The sequence below is a fragment of the Dipodomys merriami genome, unplaced genomic scaffold, assembly GCF_024711535.1.
Source record: "Dipodomys merriami isolate MVZ:Mamm:240054 unplaced genomic scaffold, mDipMer1.0.p SCAF_21, whole genome shotgun sequence".
Taxonomy (NCBI): domain Eukaryota; kingdom Metazoa; phylum Chordata; class Mammalia; order Rodentia; family Heteromyidae; genus Dipodomys; species Dipodomys merriami.
The window spans coordinates 29557571-29582264 of NW_027203493.1; the positions used below are offsets into that span (position 1 = coordinate 29557571).

General features: G+C 37.2%; 1 protein-coding gene across 4 annotated transcripts in view; it reads left to right on the top strand.

Annotated features, from left to right (window-relative positions):
- The window catches only part of Pik3c2a (phosphatidylinositol-4-phosphate 3-kinase catalytic subunit type 2 alpha), a 109713-nt gene that overhangs the window by 43677 nt on the left and 41342 nt on the right, over window positions 1-24694 (top strand). For all 4 annotated transcript variants that reach the window (XM_070032801.1, XM_070032799.1, XM_070032798.1 and 1 more), the window contains 10 exons: window positions 4034-4191; window positions 7936-8056; window positions 9329-9440; window positions 11302-11381; window positions 11505-11568; window positions 15953-16096; window positions 18131-18179; window positions 18262-18472; window positions 21431-21553; window positions 23689-23856. In XM_070032801.1, coding sequence (XP_069888902.1) covers window positions 4034-4191; window positions 7936-8056; window positions 9329-9440; window positions 11302-11381; window positions 11505-11568; window positions 15953-16096; window positions 18131-18179; window positions 18262-18472; window positions 21431-21553; window positions 23689-23856 — 1230 coding nt within the window. The remainder of the gene's footprint in view (window positions 1-4033; window positions 4192-7935; window positions 8057-9328; window positions 9441-11301; window positions 11382-11504; window positions 11569-15952; window positions 16097-18130; window positions 18180-18261; window positions 18473-21430; window positions 21554-23688; window positions 23857-24694) is intronic.

Consider the following 24694-nt stretch of genomic DNA (forward strand, 5'->3'; position numbering starts at 1 on the left):
GCAAGAGTTTAAGTTTAAAAATAATGTGCTTTAGCTGGGCACTGGTGGCTCATAGCTGTAATCTGAGACCTGAGACTGAGATCTGAAGATCATAATTTGAAGCCAGCCGAGGGAGAAAAGTCTGTGAGACTCTTTATGTCTAATTAGCCAGCAAAATGTTGAAATTGGGAATTGTGCCTCAAATAGTAGGCTGCCAACCTTGAGTGAAAAAGCCAAGTGAGAGCTCAAGGGCCTGAGTTCAAGCCTCACATACAGAAAAAATAAACCAATATGTTCTACAGGTAGCTACTGAAGCGCATCAAACCATAATGTGTAGTTTGGAGTAGCTGTAACAAATATCCTATTTGATGCTGGGTGCTGGTGGCTCATGCCTATAATCCTAGCTACTCAGGAAACAGAGATCTGAGGATCGTGGTCACAGTCAGCCAGCCAGCCCAGGGAAGAAAAGTCCCTGAGACTCTATTTCTGATTGATCACCAAAAACAAAAACCCTGTTTTAGCCAGGCTTAACCATTGGCTTAAGCTTGTAATCCTAACTACTTCGGAAACTGAGATCTGAGGATCTAGGTTCAAAGGCAGCACTGGAGGCAAGTCTGTGAGACTCTTATCTCCACTTAACTTCCAAAAAGCTGAAAGTAGAAGTGTGGCTCAAGTGGTAGAGCTCTGGCCTTGAGCAAAAATCTAAAGGACAGTGCCAAGGCCCTGAGTTCAAGCCCCAACACTGGCACACACACAGAAATCCTATTTGTTCTATTTGTATTTAGAATGTATAATTTACTCAGCAATTATTAACTTAATTACTTAATTATATTTAAGTTTAGTTATAAAACAACCCAAATTTAACAGTCTTTTATATCTGACATTAGAAATATAAAGGAAATCTTTGTAATTTTCTGGACTTCATATCTTCGTTGTATCAAGCAAGTATAAAAAGGGCTTATTTACATAAGTTACCGGATTAGGAACATGGCTCAGGTTGTACAATATTTACACAAGGCTCTGAATGTAATCACCAGTACAACCAAAATATTTTTAATCACCTTTTCTTTTCTTTTTTTTTTTTTTTTTTGGGTCCGGTCGTGGGGCCTGAACTCTGGGCCTGGGCACTGTCCCTCAGCTCTTCAGCTCAAGGCTAGTGCTCTACCACTTGAGCCATAGCGCCACTTCCGGCTTTTTTCTTTTTGCCTATGTGGTGCTGAGGAATCGAACCCAGGGCCTCATGCATGCAAGGCAAGCGCTCTACCACTGAGCCACCTTCCCAGCCCCACCTTTTCTTTTTTTTATATATATGTTTTTTGTTGTAAAAATACTGTGTTAGTTACATGAGTAAGGTAATGAGTACATTTCCTTTCGAGCATTGTTACTTCCTCCTTTGTTCACCTTCTCTTTTCGGGAGTAAAATAAATAACAAACTTGCCATTTTAATTGTTTTTTTAGGTGAATAATTCAGGGACATTATGCACATTCATATGTGTAATAAATAGGACTTGTTTTTAAAAAGGAAAATGAATTAGAAAATAGAAGAAAGTGAGATATTTTTTCCTCCAAAGGCAAGTTCATTGCATGCCATCTCTCTTCTTCTCCTCTTCCCCTTCCCCTTTCCTCCCCTCTCTTTTTTCCTCTCCCTTTCCTTCCCATCTTCTCCCCTCCTTTTCCCTTTCCTTCCCATCCTCTCCCCTCCTTTTTCCTTTCCCTTCCCTTCCCTTCCAGCTCTCTTTGACTGTTTTCTCATAGTTCTGAAGGCTGGGAAGATACTCTTTGCAGATTTAGCTCCTGCTGAAGACCCACTTCTGGGTTTGTATATAGCCTCTATTTGCTGTGTAATTAGAATCTTAATCTGGATCCCATTAAGCTCTTGCCTACTGTGTTCTAGAGAGATGAACTTGTCAGCAATTAAACATTAAAATAAAGTGTTCATATGTGAGTGCAATACCAGTATCAATTTAAGTTTTATTACATTAATTACTTTATTACTTTTCTTCTCTTTTGGACCTTTTTTGTCACTTATGATCATAATTCAGGTGTATTATTTTAATGAATATAGACTAATAATGAAATAGGCAATTGATTTAGTGAATTTAGTGCTTTATAAACTTATAGTGTGTATTTTCACAACTTTGTGAAGGTAAATAGTAATATTATCCCCAGTTTGTAGAAAAAGAAACTGAAGCAACAAGGAGAAAAAGAAACAAGTCAATAATTTGCCTCAGTTCACACAGCTCTTAATTGATACAGTCAGGATTCAAATTTATGTAATCTTGTTTTGTTGCTTTTCTTTCATCTCTGTTCTTATCCTTCATTTATGTATATTATCATATATCCTTTATGCTTATCATCTCAAATGCTTCTGTATATATAATTGAGATAATTAATTTCTGTATAAACAAATAGACATTTGCAGCATTTATTCCATTTATAGCTCCATGCAAACCATGGAGAGCTAGAGGTGTAGCTCAGTGAAAGAGTGCGTGCCTAGTTTTCATGAGGCCCTATTTAATCTCCACCTCAAGAGAGGGAGGTAATATATATATATCAGAACTTATCTTTCAACATTCAAGGAAAAGTCATTAAATAAAGCTTAAGAGTTTAATGGCATCAGAGCTGGCTCCCTCCTCATTTTTTTGATACTATCTTTTGATAACAGTTGTTCTATTTATAAATGAACCATGTGCCACATGCATGTATTTAAATTTAACTGTATTGCCCCTATAATACCTTTGCATGTAATGCTTCTTACAAATTATTTTGGGAAAGTAAAGCCCTTATGAAAACACAAAATCTGGCGCTGGTGGCTCATACCTGTAATCCTAGCTACTAAGGAGGCTGAGATCTGAGGATCACGGTTCAAAGCCAGCTGGGGCAGGAAAGTTTGTGTGACTCTCATCTCCAATAAACTACTCAGAAAATCGGAAGTGGTACTGTGGCTCAAGTGGTAGAGCGCCATCCTGGAGCTGAAGAACTGAGGGACAGCACCAGAGTTCAAGTCCCACAACCAACAAAAAAAAAGAAAAAGAGAGAGAGAGAGGGAGAGGGAGAGGGAGAGGGGAAGGAAAGGAAGGAAGGAAAGGAAGGAAGGAAGGAAGGAAGGAAGGAAGGAAGGAAGAAAGGAAGGAAGGAAGGAAGGAAAAGATTTGGGACTAAGAATGTGGCTGAGCTGGGCACCGGTGGCTCAGGCCTATAATCCTGGCTACTCAGGAGGCTGAGATCTGAGAATTGCGGTTCAAAGCCAGCCCGGGCAGGAAAGACCTTGAGACTCCTATCTCCAATAAACCACTAGAAAACCGGAAGTGGCAATGTAGCTCAAGTGGTAGAGCGCTCGCCTTGAGCTGAAGAGCTGAGGGACAGCGCCCAGGCCCAGAGTTCAAGCCCCATGACCAACCAAAAAAAAAAAAAAAGAATGTGGCTGAGTGGTAGAGTGGCTTGCCTAGCATGCATGAAACCCTGGGTTCAGTTCCTTAGTACCACATAAACAGAAAAGGCTGGAAGTGGTTCTGGCTCAAGTGGTAGTGTTCTAGCCTTGAGCAAAAAAAAGAAGCTCGGGGACAGAGCCCAGGCCCTGAGTTCAAGCCTTAGGACTGGAAAATAAATAAATAAATAAATAAATAAATAAATAAATAAATAAATAAATAAATAAATGATTTTTAGAAAGACAGCAAATTTTTTTATCTCTTTGATTATGATAATTTTAGAATATATTGTCTATTATCATTAATTCGTAAAACATCTAATAGTATGGCAAAAGAATCTGAAGCAGATCCTCATTTAGGGCCACTTACGTAGTCTGTGCTTGAGTAATGTGACAGTGTTTGCAAAGATATTCTGGCAATAGTTAATCTCTTCCTTTTTCTTGGGTTTCTTTCATTTAAAAGGCAAATGCTGGTTACTGGGGCTCATTAATTGTAATTCCATGAGCTGCTCTAGAGTTGAACAAAGACACAGAATTGAGTGGCTGTAAGCATGTAAAGCCTTGTTCAGGGCTCTCAAAGTAGCTTTTCTGTGAAAAGGAATTCAGTATCTTCTTTCTTGTGAACAGATTGAAGACCAAATTTCCATATACTGATCACTGCACAAATCCAGGCTACTTTTTAAGTCCAGTCACGGTGCAAAGAAACATATGTGGAGAAAATGCAAGTGTGAAGGTCTCCATTGAGATTGAAGGATTTCAACTGCCAGTTACTTTTACTTGCGATGGTAGGTTTGTAACTTCTTAAGCCTTTTTTATTGCTTTGATTAGAAAGAAACTGTTTTAAAATACTAGTATAACCTTTTCTTTAATAAACTAATTTGGTTATCATTAGGAGTTCCTTTAAAAAATATGGCATTCATATGGATAACTTTTTGGTTAGGACCAAAGGTTCCCTTTGTAACTGTTTATGTCTCTATAGTATGCCAAATAATACTTGGTGAATCAGTGCTTCTTGGCTAAGACTCAAAAACATTAGGTGAATCAGTGCTTCTTGGCTAAGACTCAAAAACATTAGATTGATAGTAAAGCTAATTATACTAATTATATTTTAATTTTGTGTCTCAATTTATGGAAAGACAAATGTGTGTGTATGGTGCCAAGTCCTAGGGCTTGCACTCATGGCCTAGGTTTTTTGTGCTTAAAGCTAATGCTCTACCACTTTGAGCTACAATGCCATTTCTGGCTTTTTGGTAGTTAATTGGAGATCAGAGTCTCATGGACTTTTCCTGCTTAGGCTGACTTTGAACCTCCATCTTCAGATCTCAGCCTCTTGAGTAGCTAGGATTATAGGTGTGAGCCACTAAGACCTAGAAAAATGCTTTTTTATAAAGAGATGTAAGCTCCAAATATCTTGCAAATCTTCTCTAAGTAAAGGATAGTTCCATGTACAGTATACATATTCTTCTAGAGATGTACTTCTAATGTATAGTTTTAAAAATTGTTATAGGTTTAGAAACTATTTTTATTCTCTTTAGATTTATTTATGATGCATATGATTATAAAGAGATTCCAACTGTGGAATAAAATGCAATATATCTGTACTACTTTGATTTAAGACTTAGGCCATACATACTTTTAATGACTTATTTTTGTGGCTTCCCACTTTGGAATTCCCTTTGGAAAAAATATAAATTTCTAACAGAAAAATGTTAGTCAACTAGTGTAGTCATTCTTTTAGTTTCTAAAGGAAAAGCTAATTTGTTTAGATATACCTTATCTGACTGGAAAATATTTAAATCTTCAGAATGCAATAACAATTTGTATTAAGATGGAAGGAAAAGTAAGTAGGCACTTAGAAATAAGCATAAATAAGTATTTATAGTAAGTGTTTCAATTTATATAATCAAAATCTGAATGATAATCATGGATCTATAATTTCAGCTGCTTGGGAGATGGAGATAGAGAGGAGCATAGCTCAAGGCTATTCCAGACAAAAAGTTAGTGGACCCCTATCTCAACAAAAAAGTTGAGTATGTTGGTTTTACCTTTCCAATTGTGTCTGAAGTATAAGTAGGAAGAATGAAGTCCAAGGCCACTTGAGCTAAAACAGGAGATACTATGACAAAAATAACCAAAGCAAAAAGAGAGGCATAGATAAAGTGTTAGCGCACCTCCCTAGCAAGTGTAAAAACCTGAGTTTAAATCCCAATTAGTATTAAATAAAGACAGTTAACAAGACCTCATTTCAGCAAACAAGTGGTGTTACATATCTGTTATCCTAGCTACTGTGAGGGGTTGGTAGGTTTGCAGTTTGATCTGGCTCAGGCAAAAAGCAAGCCCTATCTGAAGAGTTAACTGAAAACCAAAAATCCAGAGATATGACTGCAGTGGTAGAGCAAGTATAAGGCGCTGAATTCAAACCCAGTCTAATTTCAAATATCCATATGTATATATATATGGATATATATACATATGGATATATATACACACATATAAAAATATGTTTGTTTAGTCGTAAATGTACACATTTACAATATGTTTCTAAGAAATTTATAAATTATATATATAAATATATATAATTTAAATTATAAATATATATAATTATATATATAAATATATAATATATTAAATATATATAAATTATATATATAAATATATATAATTTGTATTAAGATGGAAGGAAAAGTAAGTAGGCACTTAGAAATAAGCATAAATAAGTATTTATAGTAATATATATAATTTATAGTATTTATAGTAATTTATAGTATTTATTTATAACCATATTATGATAGAAGTAGATTTTACTAGGTAAATACCAAATTTCAAATAGTGATTCTTATTCCTTACAATTTGTCTTAAAACATTGCTTGCTACCCTGCTAAATGCCATCATATCTGGAGCAGTTTATAGTATGGTTGTGTGTGTGTGTGTGTGTGTGTGTGTGTGTGTGTGTGTGTGTGTGTGTGTGTGTGTGTGTGTGTGTGTGTGTGTGTGTGTGTGTGTGTGTGTGTGTGTGTGTGTGTGTGTGTGTGTGTGTGTGTGTGTGTGTGTGTGTGTGTGTGTAATAGGGCTTGAACATGGGGGATCGTCTCTTCAAGCCTGGCACTGTGCTGCTTGAGCCACACCTCCACTTTGGGCTTTTGTGTATGAGTGTCTGTCTGTGTACACTGATCTTGGGGCTTGAACTCAGGGCCTGGGTGCTGTCCTTGTGCTTTTATGCTCAAGGCTAGCACTCTCCTACTTGAGCTACATATCCATTTCTGGCTCTTTGGTGTTTAATTGGATATAAGAATCTCATGGACTTTTCTGCCTAGGCTGGCTTTGAACCATGATTCTCAGATCTTGACTCCTGAATAGCTAGATTATAGGCATGAGCCACTGGTGCCTAGCCATTTTTGGCTTTCTGGTATTTCATTGGAGATAAGTGTCTCATAGACTTTTGTGTCTAGGATGGCTGTGAACCATAATCCTCACATCTCAGTCTCCAGAGTAGCCAGGATTACAGATGTGAGTGAGCCACCAGCATCTGGCACTTGTGATTTTCTTATTCATGCCTATACTTCTGGGCTATAAGGGGTTAAATCCCTGGGCTCCAGCATCTAGAGAAGGTGAGGCTGGGAGGTCTGGGGTGAGAGCTTCAGCCCCCTGGGGAGAGTTGTAGCTGAAGGAGATGTTTTAGAGACCCTTCTCCCTCCTGCTGGAGTGGCCTTGTTGGCCAGAAGAGTTAAAATTATCAAGTATGTTTCCACTGACAAGAAAACAAATTTGTGGCCTACTTGTTGCTCAGTTCTGGTACCTGTCCAAGATGTATCTTCAGATTTTGCCATGTGGATTTTCATGCACCTTACAAACTTCTGTACAGAGAGTTGCCCAGTGCTCTACAGAAATTTCTGGAGTCTGGAAAAGATGAATGGTTTTGGAAGTTCCAGACCCACCTCCCAAGAAAATTCGGCTACAAGTACTGGAAGATGGGGTTGATAATTTAATTAGAAATGGAGAAGGCAATCTCTCTTTTATTGAAGATGGAAGCATCTATGTGTGGTGTGTGCCCATACCGAATTGGGGGGGGGGGTTGTGTTGTGAGACCTAAAGTCCTCATGCAATTGTCTAAAATGGAAAACCATGTTAGCAGGATCTATGGTGGTTCCTTGTTTGCTAAATATGTCTGGGACAGAATCAAGCATACTTTCCTTATTGAGGAGTAGAAAATGGTCATGAGAGTGCTGAAGGCAAAGAGTTAGAAAGCTAAATAAAAATAGGAAGCTGTTTGTGTGTGCCTAGGATGCCTGTGGTCTATAAACTGCTAGCAAAGAAAGAACCTTTTTGATAAATAAAAAAGCTTTATGTAATTGTCAAAAAATTTAAATTTATGTAGCCGACTTTTGTGACTTTCATTTATATTTCTATGTATAGAAGCCATCTTAGATTATACATATCAAAGTCTTAAATAAATGTATATATACTTAATTAAATGTATATATACTTAGAGGTAAGTATGCAAATGAAAATGATGATTAACTCTTTTACAGTGAGTTCTACTGTAGATATCATTATAATGCAAGCCCTTTGCTGGGTACATGATGATTTGAACCAAGTTGATGTTGGCAGCTATATTCTGAAAGTGTGTGGTCAAGAGGAAGTTCTACAGAAGTAAGTTTCTTTATTTAACTACTAATACCATCTTTATAAATTTCTTTTTTGTTGTTGTTGTTGTTGTTGTTGGTCATGGGGCTCGAACTCTGGGCCTGAGCACTGTCCCTCACCTTTTCAGCTCAAGGCAAGTGCTCTACCACTTGAGTCATTTCCAGTTTTCTGGTGGTTTATTGGAGATAAGAGTTTCACGGCCTTTCCTGCCCAGGCTGGCTTTGAATTATGATCCTCAGATCTCAGCCTCCTGAGTAGCTAGGATTACAGATGTGAGTCACTGACAACTGGCTACAGATTTCATTTTTAAAGACTTAGGTTTGAGATTTTTTAGTTTAAACTTGTAATCCTATACTGCATAGCATCTTATTGAGTTCATTCCTTGAATCAATTGAGCTGTGAGTAAGTGAAATTTCAGAGATCTTAGGGGAACAATTGTGGGCAACTGGATAAAAGTGGATATTATGATTATTTTCATTTGTGAACAGTCAGTTACATCATTGTAGACTGTTTTCCCTTTGTAGTATGTAATGTTACTTTATATACAAAAGCCATTATATCAATTATTATATGATTCTTTATTCATGCAATGAAAAGATTGATCAGATCAGTCTTTTAACAGTTAAGATAGCTTATCTAGCATTTAATCTAGTTATTTTAACCTCCTAGGTCTCCAGAAATGTCTTGTCCTTATTTTTAGGGGTAGGGGCAGTACTGGGGTTTTAAACTCAAGGTCTTTTGTACATTATTGGCTTGTTTGCTTGGCTGGTGTTGTACTTCTTGAGCCATACCTCCAATACTACTTTTTGCTGAGTTTTTTATTTTTTTGCCAGTCCTGGGTCTTGAACTCAGGGCCTTGGCACTGTCCCTGAGCTTCTTTTGCTCAAGTCTCTACCATTTGATCCATAGCACCACTTCTGGCTTTTTCTGTCTATGTGGTACTGATGAATTGAACCCAGGGTTTCATGTATGCTAGGCAGTCACTCTACCACTAAGCCACATTTCCAGCCCTAAAGTTTGTTGTTGTTGTTTTTTTAAGAGTCTCAAACTGTTCTGCTTGGACCAGCTTTGATCCCGATCCTACAGAGTTCAGCCTGTTCATTCTGACTGTTATCAAGTATAACAGTGCCTGTATTTAAATGTTCACACTGGGTTAAAAACCTGTCTCCATATTTTACCAGTGCCTTCAGTTTCTAATGTAGATTCAGTGTATTTACTTGTACCTCTATAAATTCTAATTTGAGTAGAATAATACTGGTGAATAATTTATTTCAACAGTAGCCATTGCCTTGGAAGTCATGAGCATATTCAAAATTGTCGAAAATGGGACACAGAGATTAAATTACAACTCTTGACCTTCAGTGCAATGTGCCAGAAATTGGCCCGAACAGTAAGTGTGTGTGTAACTTATAACTAAATTACATTTGGTAGATCTGAATAATACTGCTAATTAGCCAGTTTACATTTTGCACGTTTTCACAGAATTCTGAGATGGACCAGGATGAAGTAGTAATTGTTCCCAATGAGAGTCTCAGCAGAGTAGGAAAACTTTTGGTCATGGAGGTTAACTAACATAGCTTATTCCTCAGAGTAGAGGAATTAAACGTTTGGTTTATAATAATTTTAGGGCTGGTGGCTCAGTGGTAGAGTGCTTGCCTTGCATGCATGAGGCCCTGGGTTCGATTCTCAGCACCACATAAGCAGAAAAAGCTGGATGTGGCGCTGTGGCTCCAGTAGTAGAACACTAGCCTTGAGCTGAAGAGCTGAGGGACAGTGCCCTGGCCCAGAGTTCAGGCCCCATGACTGGCAAAAGACAAAAAATTATAAAGGAGTGAGAACATCAGGGTCAGTTAAAAGAAGAATTAGGAAGAAAAGATTTTTGAATATTAAATATGGTTAGAGGAAAAAAAGATTGATAAAACAACAAAGTAGAGGGTAACAATGCTTGACAAGAAATGTACTCATTACCTTACTCATGTACCTAACGCCTCTGTACAGCATCTTTAAAATAAAATAAAATAAATATTCATAAAAGTAAATTATACTTGGTGCCAGTGGCTCACGCCTGTAATCAGGTACTCAGGAGGCTGAGATCTGAGGATCATTGAAGCCAGCCTTGGCAGACTCTAAATCTGCTAAACTACCAAAAAAGCCAGAAGTGGAGCTGTAGCTCAAGTAGTAGACCACTAGCCTTGAGCAAAAGAAGCTCAAGAATAGCACCTAAGCCCTGAGTTCAAGCCTTGATCCAGATTTACACACAGATACACACACAGACACACAGACATACACACAGACACACACAGACACACACACGTAAAATCCACTTCATAAGATCCATAGTAAAAACCATGTTGGTTTACTATATAAACCCTCTATGACATAAATTTTTAATCTCTGTAGACAATGTTTTTTCATTTGGTAGAATTATCGATGGAAAATTATCATTTCCATTTATCCTTCCTTTATTTTGTAGGATTTTACACCTGTGTTAAGTAGAATTAATTTTAATTATATGGAAACTTTAATAAAAGTCAGCACATTTTCACATTCACTGGTACTTTCAATTTCAGTTTTGTAAGTAATTATTTTCTTGAATGCACTTGTGTAAATTGGAATGATAAAGAGACCAGTGTTGTCTTCGTTGGAAACCAGTAGCAAATGGAAGGGAACTTGATTATCATCAGAAACAAAGCAATACTTTGGATGATCTCTTTCCCATCTAGTCCCCACCTCGGTTTTGGCCTTAAGAGCTATGTACATAATAGAAACTAGACTTAAGAGTATTTATATATATATTTATATTGATTCACTTTTGTGCCAATTTTGTTTTTATATATATGGGGGGGGTGTAAGTGTGTAAAGCTAGTCCTAGGGATTGAACTCAGGGCCTTGACACTGTTCGTAGCTCAAGGCTAGCACTGAACCACTTGAGCCACAGCTCAATTCTGGGCTATTTTTCTTTCTTTCTTTTTTTTAATAGCCTAGTGGAGATAAGAGTCTCACAGACTTTCCTGCCATGATCTTCAGATGTCAGCCTCCTAAGTAGCTAGGATTATAGACATGAGTCACAGCGCCTGGCTACATAACAAATTTTGATAGTATTTTGCCTTCAATTATAAAAATTTACTTGAATTTGAAGATTATATCATCCTCTTAACTATATCTAACATATTTAACTTGGCAATAGAAAGATCAAAGCGTAGATTTTTGCTTTTTTCTTTGTAAACATTTGTGTATATGTGTTTGTTTAGGCAGAAGATGATGAAACACCTGTGGATTTAAACAAGTTCCTGTATCAAATAGAAAAACCTTACAAAGAAGTCATGACAAGGTATATAACACGTAGCATTACTTGCAGATTTTTAAACTTTATTTTAGAATATATTTACTTGCATTTGAATAATCATTTTTATACATGGTATCCTTCAGTCACAATAACTGTTCTTTGTTTCAGACACCCTGTTGAAGAATTGTTAGATTCTTATCATAACCAAGTGGAACTAGCTCTTCAAACAGACGTAAGCCTTAATTCACATTTTAGCATAATGACCTGAAGATTCATGTTTCTGTTTTCTTTTAAGTACTAGTTTGGGCATTGCATTTTTTTTGTGGGGGGGAGGGTCTGGTTGTGGGGCCTGAACTCTGGGCCTGAGCGCTGTCCCTTAGCTCTTCAGCTCAAGGCTAGCGCTCTACCACTTGAGTCACAGCGCCCCTTCCGGCTTTTTTCTTTTTTGCTTATGTGGTGTTGAGGAATTGAGCCCAGGGCCTCAAGCATGCAAGGCAAGCGCTCTACCACTGAGCCACCTTCCCAGCCTGGGCCTGAACTTTTTTGCTCAAGGCTAGCACTCTACCTTTGAGCCACTTTTGGTTTTCTGGTGGTCAGTTGGAAATAAGAGTCTCATGAGGCCAGGTACCAGCTGTTAATGCTTGTAAAGCTAGATATTCTGGAGGCTAAGATCTGAGAATCATGGTTTAAGCCAGCCCAGGCAAGAAATTCTGTGAAACTCTTTTTTTTGGGGGGGGGGGGGGAGGGTCCAGTCGTGGGGCCTGAACTCTGGGCCTGGGCACTGTCCCTCAGCTCTTCAGCTCAAGGCTAGCGCTCTACCACTTGAGCCACAGTACCACTTCTGGCTTTTTTCTTTTTCTTTTTTTTTTTTTTTGTCGGTCATGGGGCTTGAACTCTGGGCCTGGGCGCTGCCCCTCAGCTCTTCAGCTCAAGGCGAGTGCTCTACCACTTGAGCTACAGCGCCACTTCTGGTTTTCTGGTGGTTTATTGGAGATAGGAGTCTCATAGTCTCTCCTGCCCGGGCTGGCTTTGAACCGCGATCCTCAGATCTCAGCCTCCTGAGTAACTAGGATTACAGGCGTGAGCCACCAACGCCCGGCTTTTTTTTCTTTTTACTTATGTGGTGCTGAGGAATCGAACCCAGGGCCTCAGGCATACAAGGCAAGTGCTCTACCACTGAGCCACCTTCCCAGCCCCATCTGTGAAACTCTTCTCTGCAGTTAACCACCAGAAAACCAAAAGTCGTGCTTGTGGCTCAAAGTGGTAGAATGCTAGCCTTTTGTGAAAAGCTCAGGGTAGAGCCTAGGCCCTGAGTTCAAGTCCTACAACTGACCAAAACAAAAAAGAGTCTCATGAACTTTCTTGCTGGGATTGACTTCCAACCATGATCCTCAGATCTCAGCCTCCAGAGTAGCTAGGATTATAGGCATGAGCCACTGGTGCCTAGTTGATGAATGGTATTTTTATGGCCATAAGACTAGATGAGATTATCATGAAAATCATTGCAGTTGGAAAAGAAACATATTAACTCATTTTAAAATAAAAGTGTTGACATAATCTTGTATCAACTACAACACTCTGTGTTCTCCTTGTAACATAATCACTGGTTTTGATGCTTCCGTTTCCTATATCCCCATTCTCCTGTGAACCCATTTCAATCAGGCTTTCATTATTAGAATTTCCATGAATTATGCTTGAAGGATTTCTGAATCCCTTATTTAGTTCTTACTATTTATTTTTTCTGAAGCCTTCAGTAGTTATGTTTACAGGTGTGGGGTTGTTTTTAAAATTTTTTATTTTACATATTTATGTGATATATTTTGTAATGATCAAATCAGGGTAATTGGCTTATCTATCTCTTAAACATTATGCTTTCTTTGTGAGAGAACATTCAAAATCCTCATGGCTATTTTGAAGTATTAGATTATTAACTATATTTACCCTATTGTACATTAAAGTGGCATTTAATGGCAGTTAAAATTTTGCTATTAAGATATGAAGACACACAAATAATACCATGAGCAAATTACTATGGTTGTGGTCAATAAAGCTTTATTTACTAAAAAGAATAAAACCATCTAGGAAACAACTTCAGGTCTTGAGAACTGTGAGATAATTGAATGTTTAAGAAAATGAGGTAATTTTATTTCAACTAGGTGAAAGGAATATTTAGTTTATGGTAGCCAAGCCTCAAGAATGGAAACATTTAAATTTTTAAGGGATGGTACATACTGAGTTTCAACCTTTTTCACAGTACTTGGTATAAAAGTTTGAAATAAATGTTTTATGAATTAGTTAATTATATATGAATGTTTTAAGTTGATCATGGTGATGCATGCCAGTAGTTCTAGCTGCTTAGGAAGGTAAGGCAGGAGGATTCCCTGGTAATAGTCTGTTTAGTGTAGTGAGATTCTGATAGTTAACCATAGAAGTATTATGTAAATGTTTTTTTTTTAAATAACTTAAAGGCTGGTACCGATAGCTCATGCCTATAATCCTAACTACTCAGGAGACTGAGATCTTAGGATCATGGTTCAAAGCCAGCCTGGGTAGGAAACTCGGTGAGACTCTTTACCTCTAGTAAACCACTAGAAAACTGGAAGTGGCACTATGGCTCAAGCGGTAGAGCACTTGCCTTGAGCCAAAGAACGCACGGACAGCGCCAAAGCCCAGAGTTCAAGCCCTACAACCCCCACCCCAAAAAGCCCTCAAAATTTGTAATTGATGTATAATAATTGTACATATTTATAGAATGTAATATGGCATTTCAATCTATGTAAAAATGTTGTAATGATTAGAACTGGGCAGTTGGTAATAGCTATCAGTGTTTCTTTGTATAGGGTACATTCAGAATCTTCTTGCTATTTGAGATACACAGTTGTTATTTTAACTATAGTTATTCTATTGTGCTATATAGAATTGTAGAAGCCGGGTGTCAGTGGCTCATGCCTGTAATCCTAACTGTGGTTCAAAGAGTTAGAGCTCTGGGGCTGGGAAGATGGCTCAGTGGTAGAGCGCATGCCTTGCATGCCAGAGGCCCTGGGTTCGATTCCTCAGCACCACATAAGCAAAAAGAAAAAAAAGCCGGAAGTGGTGCTTTGGCTCAAGTGATAGAGCGCTAGCCTTGAGCTGAAGAGCTGAGGGACAGCGCCCAGGCCCAGAGTTCAGGCCCCATGACCGGACCCAAAAAAACAAACAAACAAAGTGTTAGAGCTCTAGCCTTGAACAAAAAGAGCTCAGGGATAGTGCCCAGGCCCCTATAGTTCAAGCCATATGACTAACTACAACAACAAAAGCTGTAGAAATTGCTGGGCGCCTGTGGCTCACACCTGTAATCCTAGCTACTCAGGAGGCTGAAATCTGAGGATTATTGTTCAAAGCCAGCCCGGACAGGAAAGTCCGTAAGACTCTTATGTCCAATTATCCAATAAATCACTAGAAACCGAAGTGGTTCTGTGGTTCAAGCAGTAGAGCACTTGCCTTAAGCTGAAGAGCTGAGAGATAGCGCTCAAGCCCAGAGTTCAAGCACCATGACTGAAAAAAAAAAAAAACTGTAGAAATTATATCCCTTACAAGAGTGGAAAAAGATTTCACCAGGTAAATAATTTTGCGCTATATTTGTACTTGTATATGTTTGGATCAAGGTGAAATCATCTGTAATAGTATGGAACCGAAGAATTGTCCTCAAGCAAAGTTTTTAATGAGATAAGACATCTAAATTGATGGTTATATAGAAAGTAACTTATTCTCAGTATTAGTAATATATAACCAGTCTCTTAAGAACTTTTTTTTTTTTTTCAACTTCTGGCTATTTCTGAGCAGTTTATTGGAAGTAAGAGTCTCATGGATTTTCCTGCCTGGGCTGGCATGGAATTGCAATCCTTAGATCTTGGCCTCCTAAGTAGGATTACAGGCATGAGCCACTGGTGCCTGACTAAGAACTTAGCTTTTGATACCATATTTTTATAGGAAGGAGAAAGAGTTGTTTTCATTATGGAATTTTTCTTGACATAATTAAAAAGGTAAATCTTGCTAGCTCATACCTATCAGGAGGCTGAGTTGTGAGGATTGTGGTTTGAAGCCAGCCTGGGCAGGAATCCTAGTCCTTGAGACTGTTATCCCCAAGTAACTACCAAAAAGCTCGACTTGGAGCTGTGACTTAACTAGTAGAGGCCAGCCTTTAGCAAAAAAGCTTCAAGAACATTGTCCAAGCCCTAAATTCAAGCCTTAGTACTGGCACTCATGGACACATACACACAAAATCTAGTTTTTAGAAAAATAATTTTGTCTTTTTTTTTTGTTACTGAATTGTTGCTTTTGCTTCTGATTAAAATGTGATATTAGTAGCATTTGCATATGAATAGTTGTCAAAGTGAAAATTAACCAAGCCTTAGTTTAGTTTCTTTTAGTAAATCATAGAACTGCAAGCCACTGGTGGGGGGAGATGGGAGGGCAGGGATGGTAAGGGGAAACAGGAGGAGGCAACAATGCTTGATAAGAAATGTATTCATTACCTTGCTCATGTAACTGTAACCCCTCTGTACGGTATTTTCACAATAAAAAAATTTATTAATATAAAAAATTTATCCAGTACTGTTTTATTTTGTTTTTAAAAGAACCAGCACCGAGCCATAGATCAAGTAATTAAAGCTGTAAGAAAGATCTGTAGTGCTTTAGATGGCATAGAGACTCCTGCCATTACAGAATCAGTAAAGAAGCTAAAGCGAACAGTAAACCTTCCACGGAGTAAAAGTGCTAATGTAAGTATTTTTATGTAAGTATTTTAATGTAAGTATTTTTAAGTGGACACAACTTGCTTAAACTGAAAGATTTTTTTGCTTTCTGGTAAACAAAATAATACCGTTTTAACTTTGACTGTTACTTTTGAGTCGATTCAGTGACTTCCTTCAGTAGGTGAGGGATTTCTTGAAAGAGTTCTTTGAGAGCTAATATCAAATGGGTGGGAGCTAAACTATGAAACCTTTATGTGTAAAAGCAGGACCTCTAGCCTATCTAAATTGGTTGGAGGTATAAGGTAGTACTGAATTTAGAGACCCTATAAGGTAATAGCCAGCTACCATATCTTCTTTTTTTGGGGGGTGGGGGGTCCGGTCGTGAGGCCTGAATGAACTCTGGGCCTGGGCGCTGTCCCTCAGCTCTTCAGCTCAAGGCTAGCACTCTACCACTTGAGCCACAGTGCCACTTCCGGCTTTTTTTTTTCTTTTTGCTTATGTGGTGCTGAGGAATCGAACCCAGGGCCTCAGGCATGCAAGGCAAGCGCTCTACCACTGAGCCACCTTCCCAGCCCCTACCATATCTTCTTAATGGAAGTGTCCATTGTATGTTCTGTCATATGTTTGTTGTAAGTTTGACTTTAATAAAATCTCTGTCTCAAGTAAGAATGCTAGTGACTCACACCTGTAATCCTAGCTACTCAGGAGGCTAAGATCTGAGGATTGCAGTTCAAAGCCATCCCAGAAAGTCTATGAGACTCTTAATTAACCACCGAAAAGCTGGAGGTGGCTATGGCTTAAGTTAATAGAGTGTTAGCCTTGCAAAACACCTCAGGGACAGTGCCCAGGCCCTCAGTTCAAGCCCCAGAACCAACACACACACACACACACACACACATGCACGCACACACACACACGCGTGTGCGCTTTGCATCATGTTATTTCCATGGCAGGGGGTTTAGATAAATTGTGTTCATAGATATGTTTATTATCTCTGATTGGATGAAGAAAAGATGAGTCTCACAAGTCACTTTAATTTTAAAGGAAGGAAAAAATGTGTAGATTGTATATTCTTCAGTTTCTGTATGATATATTGGTCCACTCATTTCTCAGAGAGATCCATTCATATGGTATGTAGAAATTGGGAGTTGGATCCTCTTTCTTTCTTATATGCCTTTTTTTAGAAATTAAAAATATATGAGATTAGTTGGAAGTTGTCAACAAACATAGGTCCTCATGTTGTCTGAGATATATTCATTCATTTTCTCATTTATTGGATAAAGGAGTAGGTGGGAGTGGAGCTCAACTTTAATAATAATTATGTTTTATCAGTCCTTGTTAGCTTGTGCCTGTAAGCCTAGCTACTCAGGAGGCTGAGATCTGAGAATCATAGTTCTAAGCCAAGCCTGGGCAGGAAACTGTGAGACTTTTACCTCCCATTAACTACCAAAAAAGCTGGAAATGGAGCTGTGACTCAAGCAACTGGTAGGGCACTAGCCTTGAGCAGAAAAAGTTCTGGACAGCATTCAGGCCCTGCAGTTAAGCTCCGGGACCATCACTAAATAAATAAATAAATAAACAGTTTGTTTTCTTGAATTACTATTTAAATAGAATTCTAGATTAATTTCTTTATGTTCTTATGATATGAGAAAAAGTTTTATATTTACTTCTTAATTTCCAATTAAAACTCAATTAAATTTAATGAATTAAGTTTTAATAATTCAATTATTAAAATTAATAGCTTGATTCATTTAACAAGTCATGTTTTACCTTTATGACATTTTGTAGTGATTTCCAGTTCCTCTGATTTTCTTGAATTTATACATCATCTGTTTACTAGTTTGGTGTTTTTCCTTTCTTTTGCACTTTTTACTTACTGTTTATTAACTTTCAGACACTTAAGAAAAGTTTCCCCTGAGAATTGAAAGTTTTACCTGACAAGAGTTTCTTTGACATAGAATTTAATTACATATACCAAAGATAAAGGTAAACATTTTATATTATATAATGGGCAATTTCTGACTAATTGATATATATGTATATGTATATGTATATATACAGGTGACACCACTATCTGGAGGAGGAGATACTAGCAAAAACTCAAATAGGGGTATGTCTTTAGATTTTTTAAAAATTTTAGTAATAATTATTGCTTTACCAGAGAATTATATTAACATTTTCTTTCAATCTAGGCTCATTGAATCAGGAAAATCCTATTCAGTTATGCATGGACCAATTAACTGCAGCAATTTATGATCTTCTCAGACTTCATGCAAATTCTAGTAAGAATCCAGAAGACTGTTCCTCAAGTAGCAGGAGCATCAAGGAAGCTTGGACTACAACAGAACAGCTGCAGTTTACTATTTTTGCTGCACATGGAATTTCAAGTAACTGGGTATCAAAGTAAGTGTTTAAAAGAAAATAGACACAGCTTTAGCTAACAGTTACTCATAATTTCACCAAATGGCAGTAATCACTATTATTTGAGTCTTTGAATGGATAATAACGAAGATAACTAGACACTTTTTGGGTTTTTATAAAAATTAATAGATGTGCTTGAAGCCATTAAAGCATTACAGTAAAAAGTATCACTTGTACCTACAAAATAAGCAGAAAAACACAGCAGAAATCTTACAGAACAATTGTTATCAAGATTGCTTGTTTTTCTGCTTTTCCTTTAGAACTAGATTACTTAGAATCAATAAATAAGACTACATTTCACAACTTTTCTGTTTCTCTCTTTCATTCACCGCTTACTCATTGTTAATCTCTGAATTCTCTTAGAGCACCTATTTTGTTTGTTTGCTTTGTTGTTGTTGTTGTTGTGTGTGTGTGTGTGTGTGTCTGTCTGTCTGTCTGTCTGTCTGTCTTGTGGTTTTTGAGTAGTTAATTGGAGATAAGTCTCATGTGGACTTTTCTATCCTGATGGGCTTCAAACAGTGATTCTCAGATTTCAGCCTCCTAGATAGCTAGGAATACAGGTGTGAGCCACCAGCACCTGGCTTTGTATGGCTTTTTTTGCTCACAGCTGGCAGCTTTATTTCTTGAGCAATGCCTCAAATCCCATCTTTTTGCCAGTTAGTTGGAGGTAAGTGTCCCTAGATTCATCTGCTTGGGTTGTATTGGCATGTTGATCCTCAGATTTTAGCATCCTGAGTAGCTGGGATTATAGGTGTGAGCCACCAGTGTCCATCTAAGAACATAGATGTATATTTTTATTGATTTGCTATTACTTTTTGTTGTTGTTTTTAAATTTTTTTTGGCGGGGGGGGGAGGGGAAGGTGGTGCTGATGATTAAAACTAAGGCCTTGTGTGTTCTAGGCAAATGATATCCCATTGACTTACATTATAGCTCCAGTATTTTTTATGCAAGGTCTTACTATATAGCTAAGGCTGGTCATGAACTTACTTTGTAACTCAGGTTGGCCTTAGATTCATGATTCTTCTTCATCAGTCTCCCAGGTTCTAGGATTAGGCAGGCACCCTGCCTAGCTTCTATTGAATGGCTTTCCTTTTTTTTTTTTTTTTATTGTTTTTAAAGGGCTTTTCCTTTTTTATTGTTTTTCCATCAATGCCTTTAAGACATAGCAAATATTATATTTCAGTCTTTGGGATGACTAATATAAACCGAAAAGTCTGACAAGAATATTGTACTGAAATTATTTATCGTCATTTGATGCTATAAAATGAAGTTTAGTGAAAAGATACCAAACAAATTTCATTTACAGTGAGCTTTATATTTATATTAAAATAAAAATGTGACTTGAAAGTGGGTAATCATTTAATAAATATTTACTGAGCCCTCTTTGTGAGCAGAATTGTTATTACTGGGAATTCAGCAGTAACTAAGGTAACAGTATGTTCCTGGAACTTAAATTTGAATTGTCCCTTCTGGTGTCTGGTTTATTTGTTTATTTTGGGGAGGGGATCCTTCGGCTTAAACTCAGGGCCTGGGCTGTGTCCCTGAGCTTCTTTTGCTCAAGGCTAGCCCCTCTACCACTTGAGCCACAGCTCCACTTTTGACTTTTTTGGTAGTTTAGTGGAGATATAGAGTCTCACAGATTTTCTTGCCCAGGTTGGCTTCAAACCAAGATCCTCAGATCTCAGCCTCCTGAGTAGCTAGGATTGCAAGTGTGAGCTACTGGTACCAGCTCATTTCATTTTTTGAGACATGGTCTCATCATATTATGGCTGTTCTCAAACTTCAGAGCTTAAGTGATCCTCCTGCTTCTGCTTTATGAGTTCTGGGATTATAGGTGTGTATCACCATGGCACACAGAATTTTATAGCTTTGTTTGTTGTATGTGTATGGTTTCTTGTGCTAGGGATCTAATCTAAGATCTCACATATGTCAAACATTCTACCACTGAGCTACATACCCAGCTCTTATGACTGATGTCTGAGATACTATTTTACTACTACCCTATATACATATGCACACACACATACATATACATAGACACACAAATAAATGTAGGGACACAATAATGAGAAAAATACCCATTAGAAGATAGTACCAAAAAATGGATAATTCAGATGGAAAGAAAATTAAAATAAATATGAACTTAATTGACACAAGGAAGTTTTTGAGAAATATGATCATCTAGTTAGCCGGGCTATTTTATGAGCCAATGAGATTAAATTTGAAATATTTTTAGACTCATAAATATATGATAAAATGAATGGAGTAACTATCCTATAAATCTGTAAGTTAAAATACAAGTAGAACCCAAGACTCTTGCCTTTCTCCATCTATCCCAGCTCTACTTCCAGCAATTTAGTTAAGTACTGTCTAATGAGAGAACACAGCAGCATCTGTCCCTGTGGATGTAAATGTCCCAATACACTAGCATGATTAGCCCTATTGAGTCAGGCGCAATTGATAGGCCTAACTGATTCTAGTTAAAATAGCTGAGCTAAGGAAAACAGCACCTGTAAAAAATATTAAATACTGCTTTGTACTCTTTTCTTTTTAGAATTTACATGCAACAAATAAATATATTTTTCATTGTCACTCAATTGAAAGTTGAAGGTAGTAAATAACCAAATACAACATTGAAATTGTCCAGCTGGTGTCATCATAGCACCCTTGAGAATGGCAGTTAGGGACCTATATTCCTCTCTCTCCTCCATTTGCTATACCGTTTTTCTATTTTCATAGAATCTACAGTGGTTAATTTTTTTAATTTAAAAAGTAGTAAAAAATTTAAAAAGCAGTGGATTTTTTTTTAATTCAAAGGAATAGTGATCAGGGCATTTTGTATATGAGCCATTTGTGGGAAAACTTTTGATACATTTTTATTAGTTGGCCAATTTGTGTTATCAAGATAGAAACAAAACTACTGTTTTTTTTTCCCTCAGTTATGAAAAATACTACTTGATATGTTCCCTGTCTCACAATGGAAAGGATCTTTTTAAACCCATTCAATCAAAGAAGGTTGGCACTTATAAGAATTTCTTCTATCTTATTAAATGGGATGAACTGTAAGTGAAATTTTTGGCTTTTAAATTATTCCAGTATGCCTTATTCTTTTTTTCAATGTGTATATCTTCACTTTAATTTTTATTGCCATTTCAATTAAATTTCATTTAATTTTTGCTAATATCTTAAGGCATCTTCTAGATATAGTTCTATAGAAAACATTGAAATTCTTACTTAAAAAAATCTGAAATACATCCAGGCATGATAGCTCAGACCTGTAATCCTAACTAGTTAGAAGGTGGAAATTGAGAGAATCTCTGTTTTTGGCCAGCCCAGGCAAAAAGTTCATGAGACTCTTTCATAACCAATTAAAAACTGGACATGGGGGCACACACCTGTCACCTCAGCTCCACAGAATGTGTAAATAGAACTTTTAGTCCACTCCGGACCTATTTTTAAAATAACAAGAGGCAAGCCTGGCACCGATGGCTCAACACCTGTAATCCTAGGTACTCAGGAGGCTGAGATCTGAGGATTGCTGTTCAAAGCCAGCCAGGGCAGGAAAAGTCCATGAGACTCTTATCTCCAATTAACCACCAGAAAACGAAGTGGCGCTGTGGCTCAAGTAGAGCGCTTGCCTTGAGCTGAAGTATTGAGGGACAGTGCCCAGGCCCAGAGTTCAAGCCCCATGGCCAACAAGAAATAAAAAATAACAAGAGGCAAGAAGGCTGCAGATAAGACTCAAGTAGGAGAACACTGCCTAGCAAGCCCTTGTTCCTGAATTAAAACCTCAGTATTCCCCTCCATTCCCCAAAAAAGAAAAGGTACTAAATAGTGACTTAATTCTACATATTATTAAATTGCAATCACATGCTGATTATTCTTCCTAATTAAAAGAAGTTAAAAGTAAATTTACAAGGAAGTTTAAAATGCAAATTTACAAGTGATTCTTGAAAGTTACTCCTTTAGAAAGCAGTGTGTGTATATATATATATATGTAGCAATACATATGTAGCAGTATTCTATAATGCTGTATAGGAATACAACTTAATAGATAACAAACTAAAAATCTGTACAATATGCTATTTTTATAGAGTTAGTATTTTTTTTTTTTTTTTTGGGTCCGGTCTTGGGGCCTGAACTCTGCGCCTGGGCGCTGTCCCTCAGCTCTTCAGTTCAAGGCTAGCGCTCTACCACTTGAGCCAGAGCGCCACTTCCAGCTTTTTTCTTCTTTTTGCTTATGTGGTGCTGAGGAATTGAACCCAGGGCCTCGAACATGCAAGGCATGCACTCTACCACTGAGCCACCTTCCCAGCCCTAGAGTTAGTATTTTTAAATACTGTTTTAAACTAAGGATACTCTATTATTTAGGTAGATAAGCAGCTGTAAAACTTTATACTATTGTTTCTTATTAAGTGGTTTCCTTTTTTTATTATTTGTTGGATTATAAAAATAGTATGTGTCTATCAAAGTAATCAAAATAATAAAAAACAATACAAATACATATAGTATAAACACTGTCTTTTTTTTTTTTTTTTTTGGGTCCAGTCGTGGGGCCTGAACTCTGGGCCTGGGCGCTGTCCCTCAGCTCTTCAGTTCAAGGCTAGCACTCTCCCACTTGAACCACAGCGCCACTTCCGGCTTTTTTTCTTTTTGCTTATGTGGTGCTGGGGAATTGAACCCAGGGCCTGATGCATGCAAGGCAAGCGCTCTACCACTAAGCCACCTTCCCAGCCCCCTGTCACTTTATTTTAAACACATGATCTCTAGAGTGACCACTGTGTGCTTTCAGGTTTAGGGGAAAAAGTACATCAGTAAGCACATGTGTCTATTTTATGTCTGTATGTAAATTCTCAATACCAAAACACAATCATTCATAAACATCTAGTTTGTCTTAAACACAATAAAAATGACTAATTTTGCCTGGATATTGACACAGCAAATCTTAAGTAAATAATAAATTGGTAAATTTTTGTAGAAAGAAATGTTGCAGTTTGAAATTCCATGCTGATAATGAAATTGTTTAAGATTTTTAACAGTACAGGTTAACCAAATTTACTCATTAACTATAGATTACTTGAGTTAAAGATTATTTGGTAAGTCAAATGAAATATTTAAAACTGTCAATCTCATTAAAAAATTAATTTCACACTCAAACATCTAATCTGTTTTTTCTGTTGATACATTTTCCCCATAGAATCATTTTTCCCATCCAGATATCACAATTGCCATTAGAATCACTTCTTCATCTTACTCTTTTTGGAATTTTAAATCAGAGCAGTGGAAGTTCACCTGATTCTAATAAGCAGAGAAAGGGACCGGAAGCTTTGGGCAGAGTTTCTTTACCTCTTTTTGACTTTAAACGGTAAGTAATGAATTGTGATTGGGGGTTACTCTGGCACATCTGCACATCAAAATTATCTGGAGGACAGAACTAAAAATAAACATCAGCCTTTTAGTTGTAATATAAAGGAGATAAGCTCAAAGATACAGAGCAGAGGAAACTAATTATTCTGTTATAGTATTTCTATAATGTCTATAATTTCTGTAATGTTTGTAGAACATTATTTGCCACTCACTATTCGAGGAGAAAAGTAGTAACCAATGATTGTTTCTGTAAAGTACTATATTGTTGACATAATAATATGCTCTTATCAGTTTCCTTGATATTAATATAAGAACTCTTCCTCTTTTCATTCTTTTTCTGCTCTTACCGTTTTAGAGAGACTACAGTTATTTTTACTGTCTTCATTAATTCTCTTTATTGGACAAATTGGAAATTGTTATAGGCCCCTTGTCTTTAATCTTCAAAGATATCCCCTATATGTGCAGAAACCTATTTCAAGATTCTGTTTTCCTAGCCTTAAGTACAAATGATACTATTAAAGCTCAGAAGATTTAAACATGGTGGCATGAACCTGAAAAACCAGCACTTGGTAAGCTAAGACAAGGAAGTTTGCAAGTTGGAGGCCAATCTAGGCAAATAGCTATTGGGATAGTAATGTCTTTTTTTTTTGCCAGTCTTGGACTGTACCACTTGAGACACAGTGCCACTTCTATTTTTGTTGTTGTTGTTGTTTATGTGGTGCTTAGGAATTGAACCCAGGATTTTGTGCATGCTAGGCAAGCAGTCTACCACTAAGCCACATTCCCAGCCCTTAGTAATGTCATCTTAAAGGAATAACAGAGAGGAGAAACAAAAT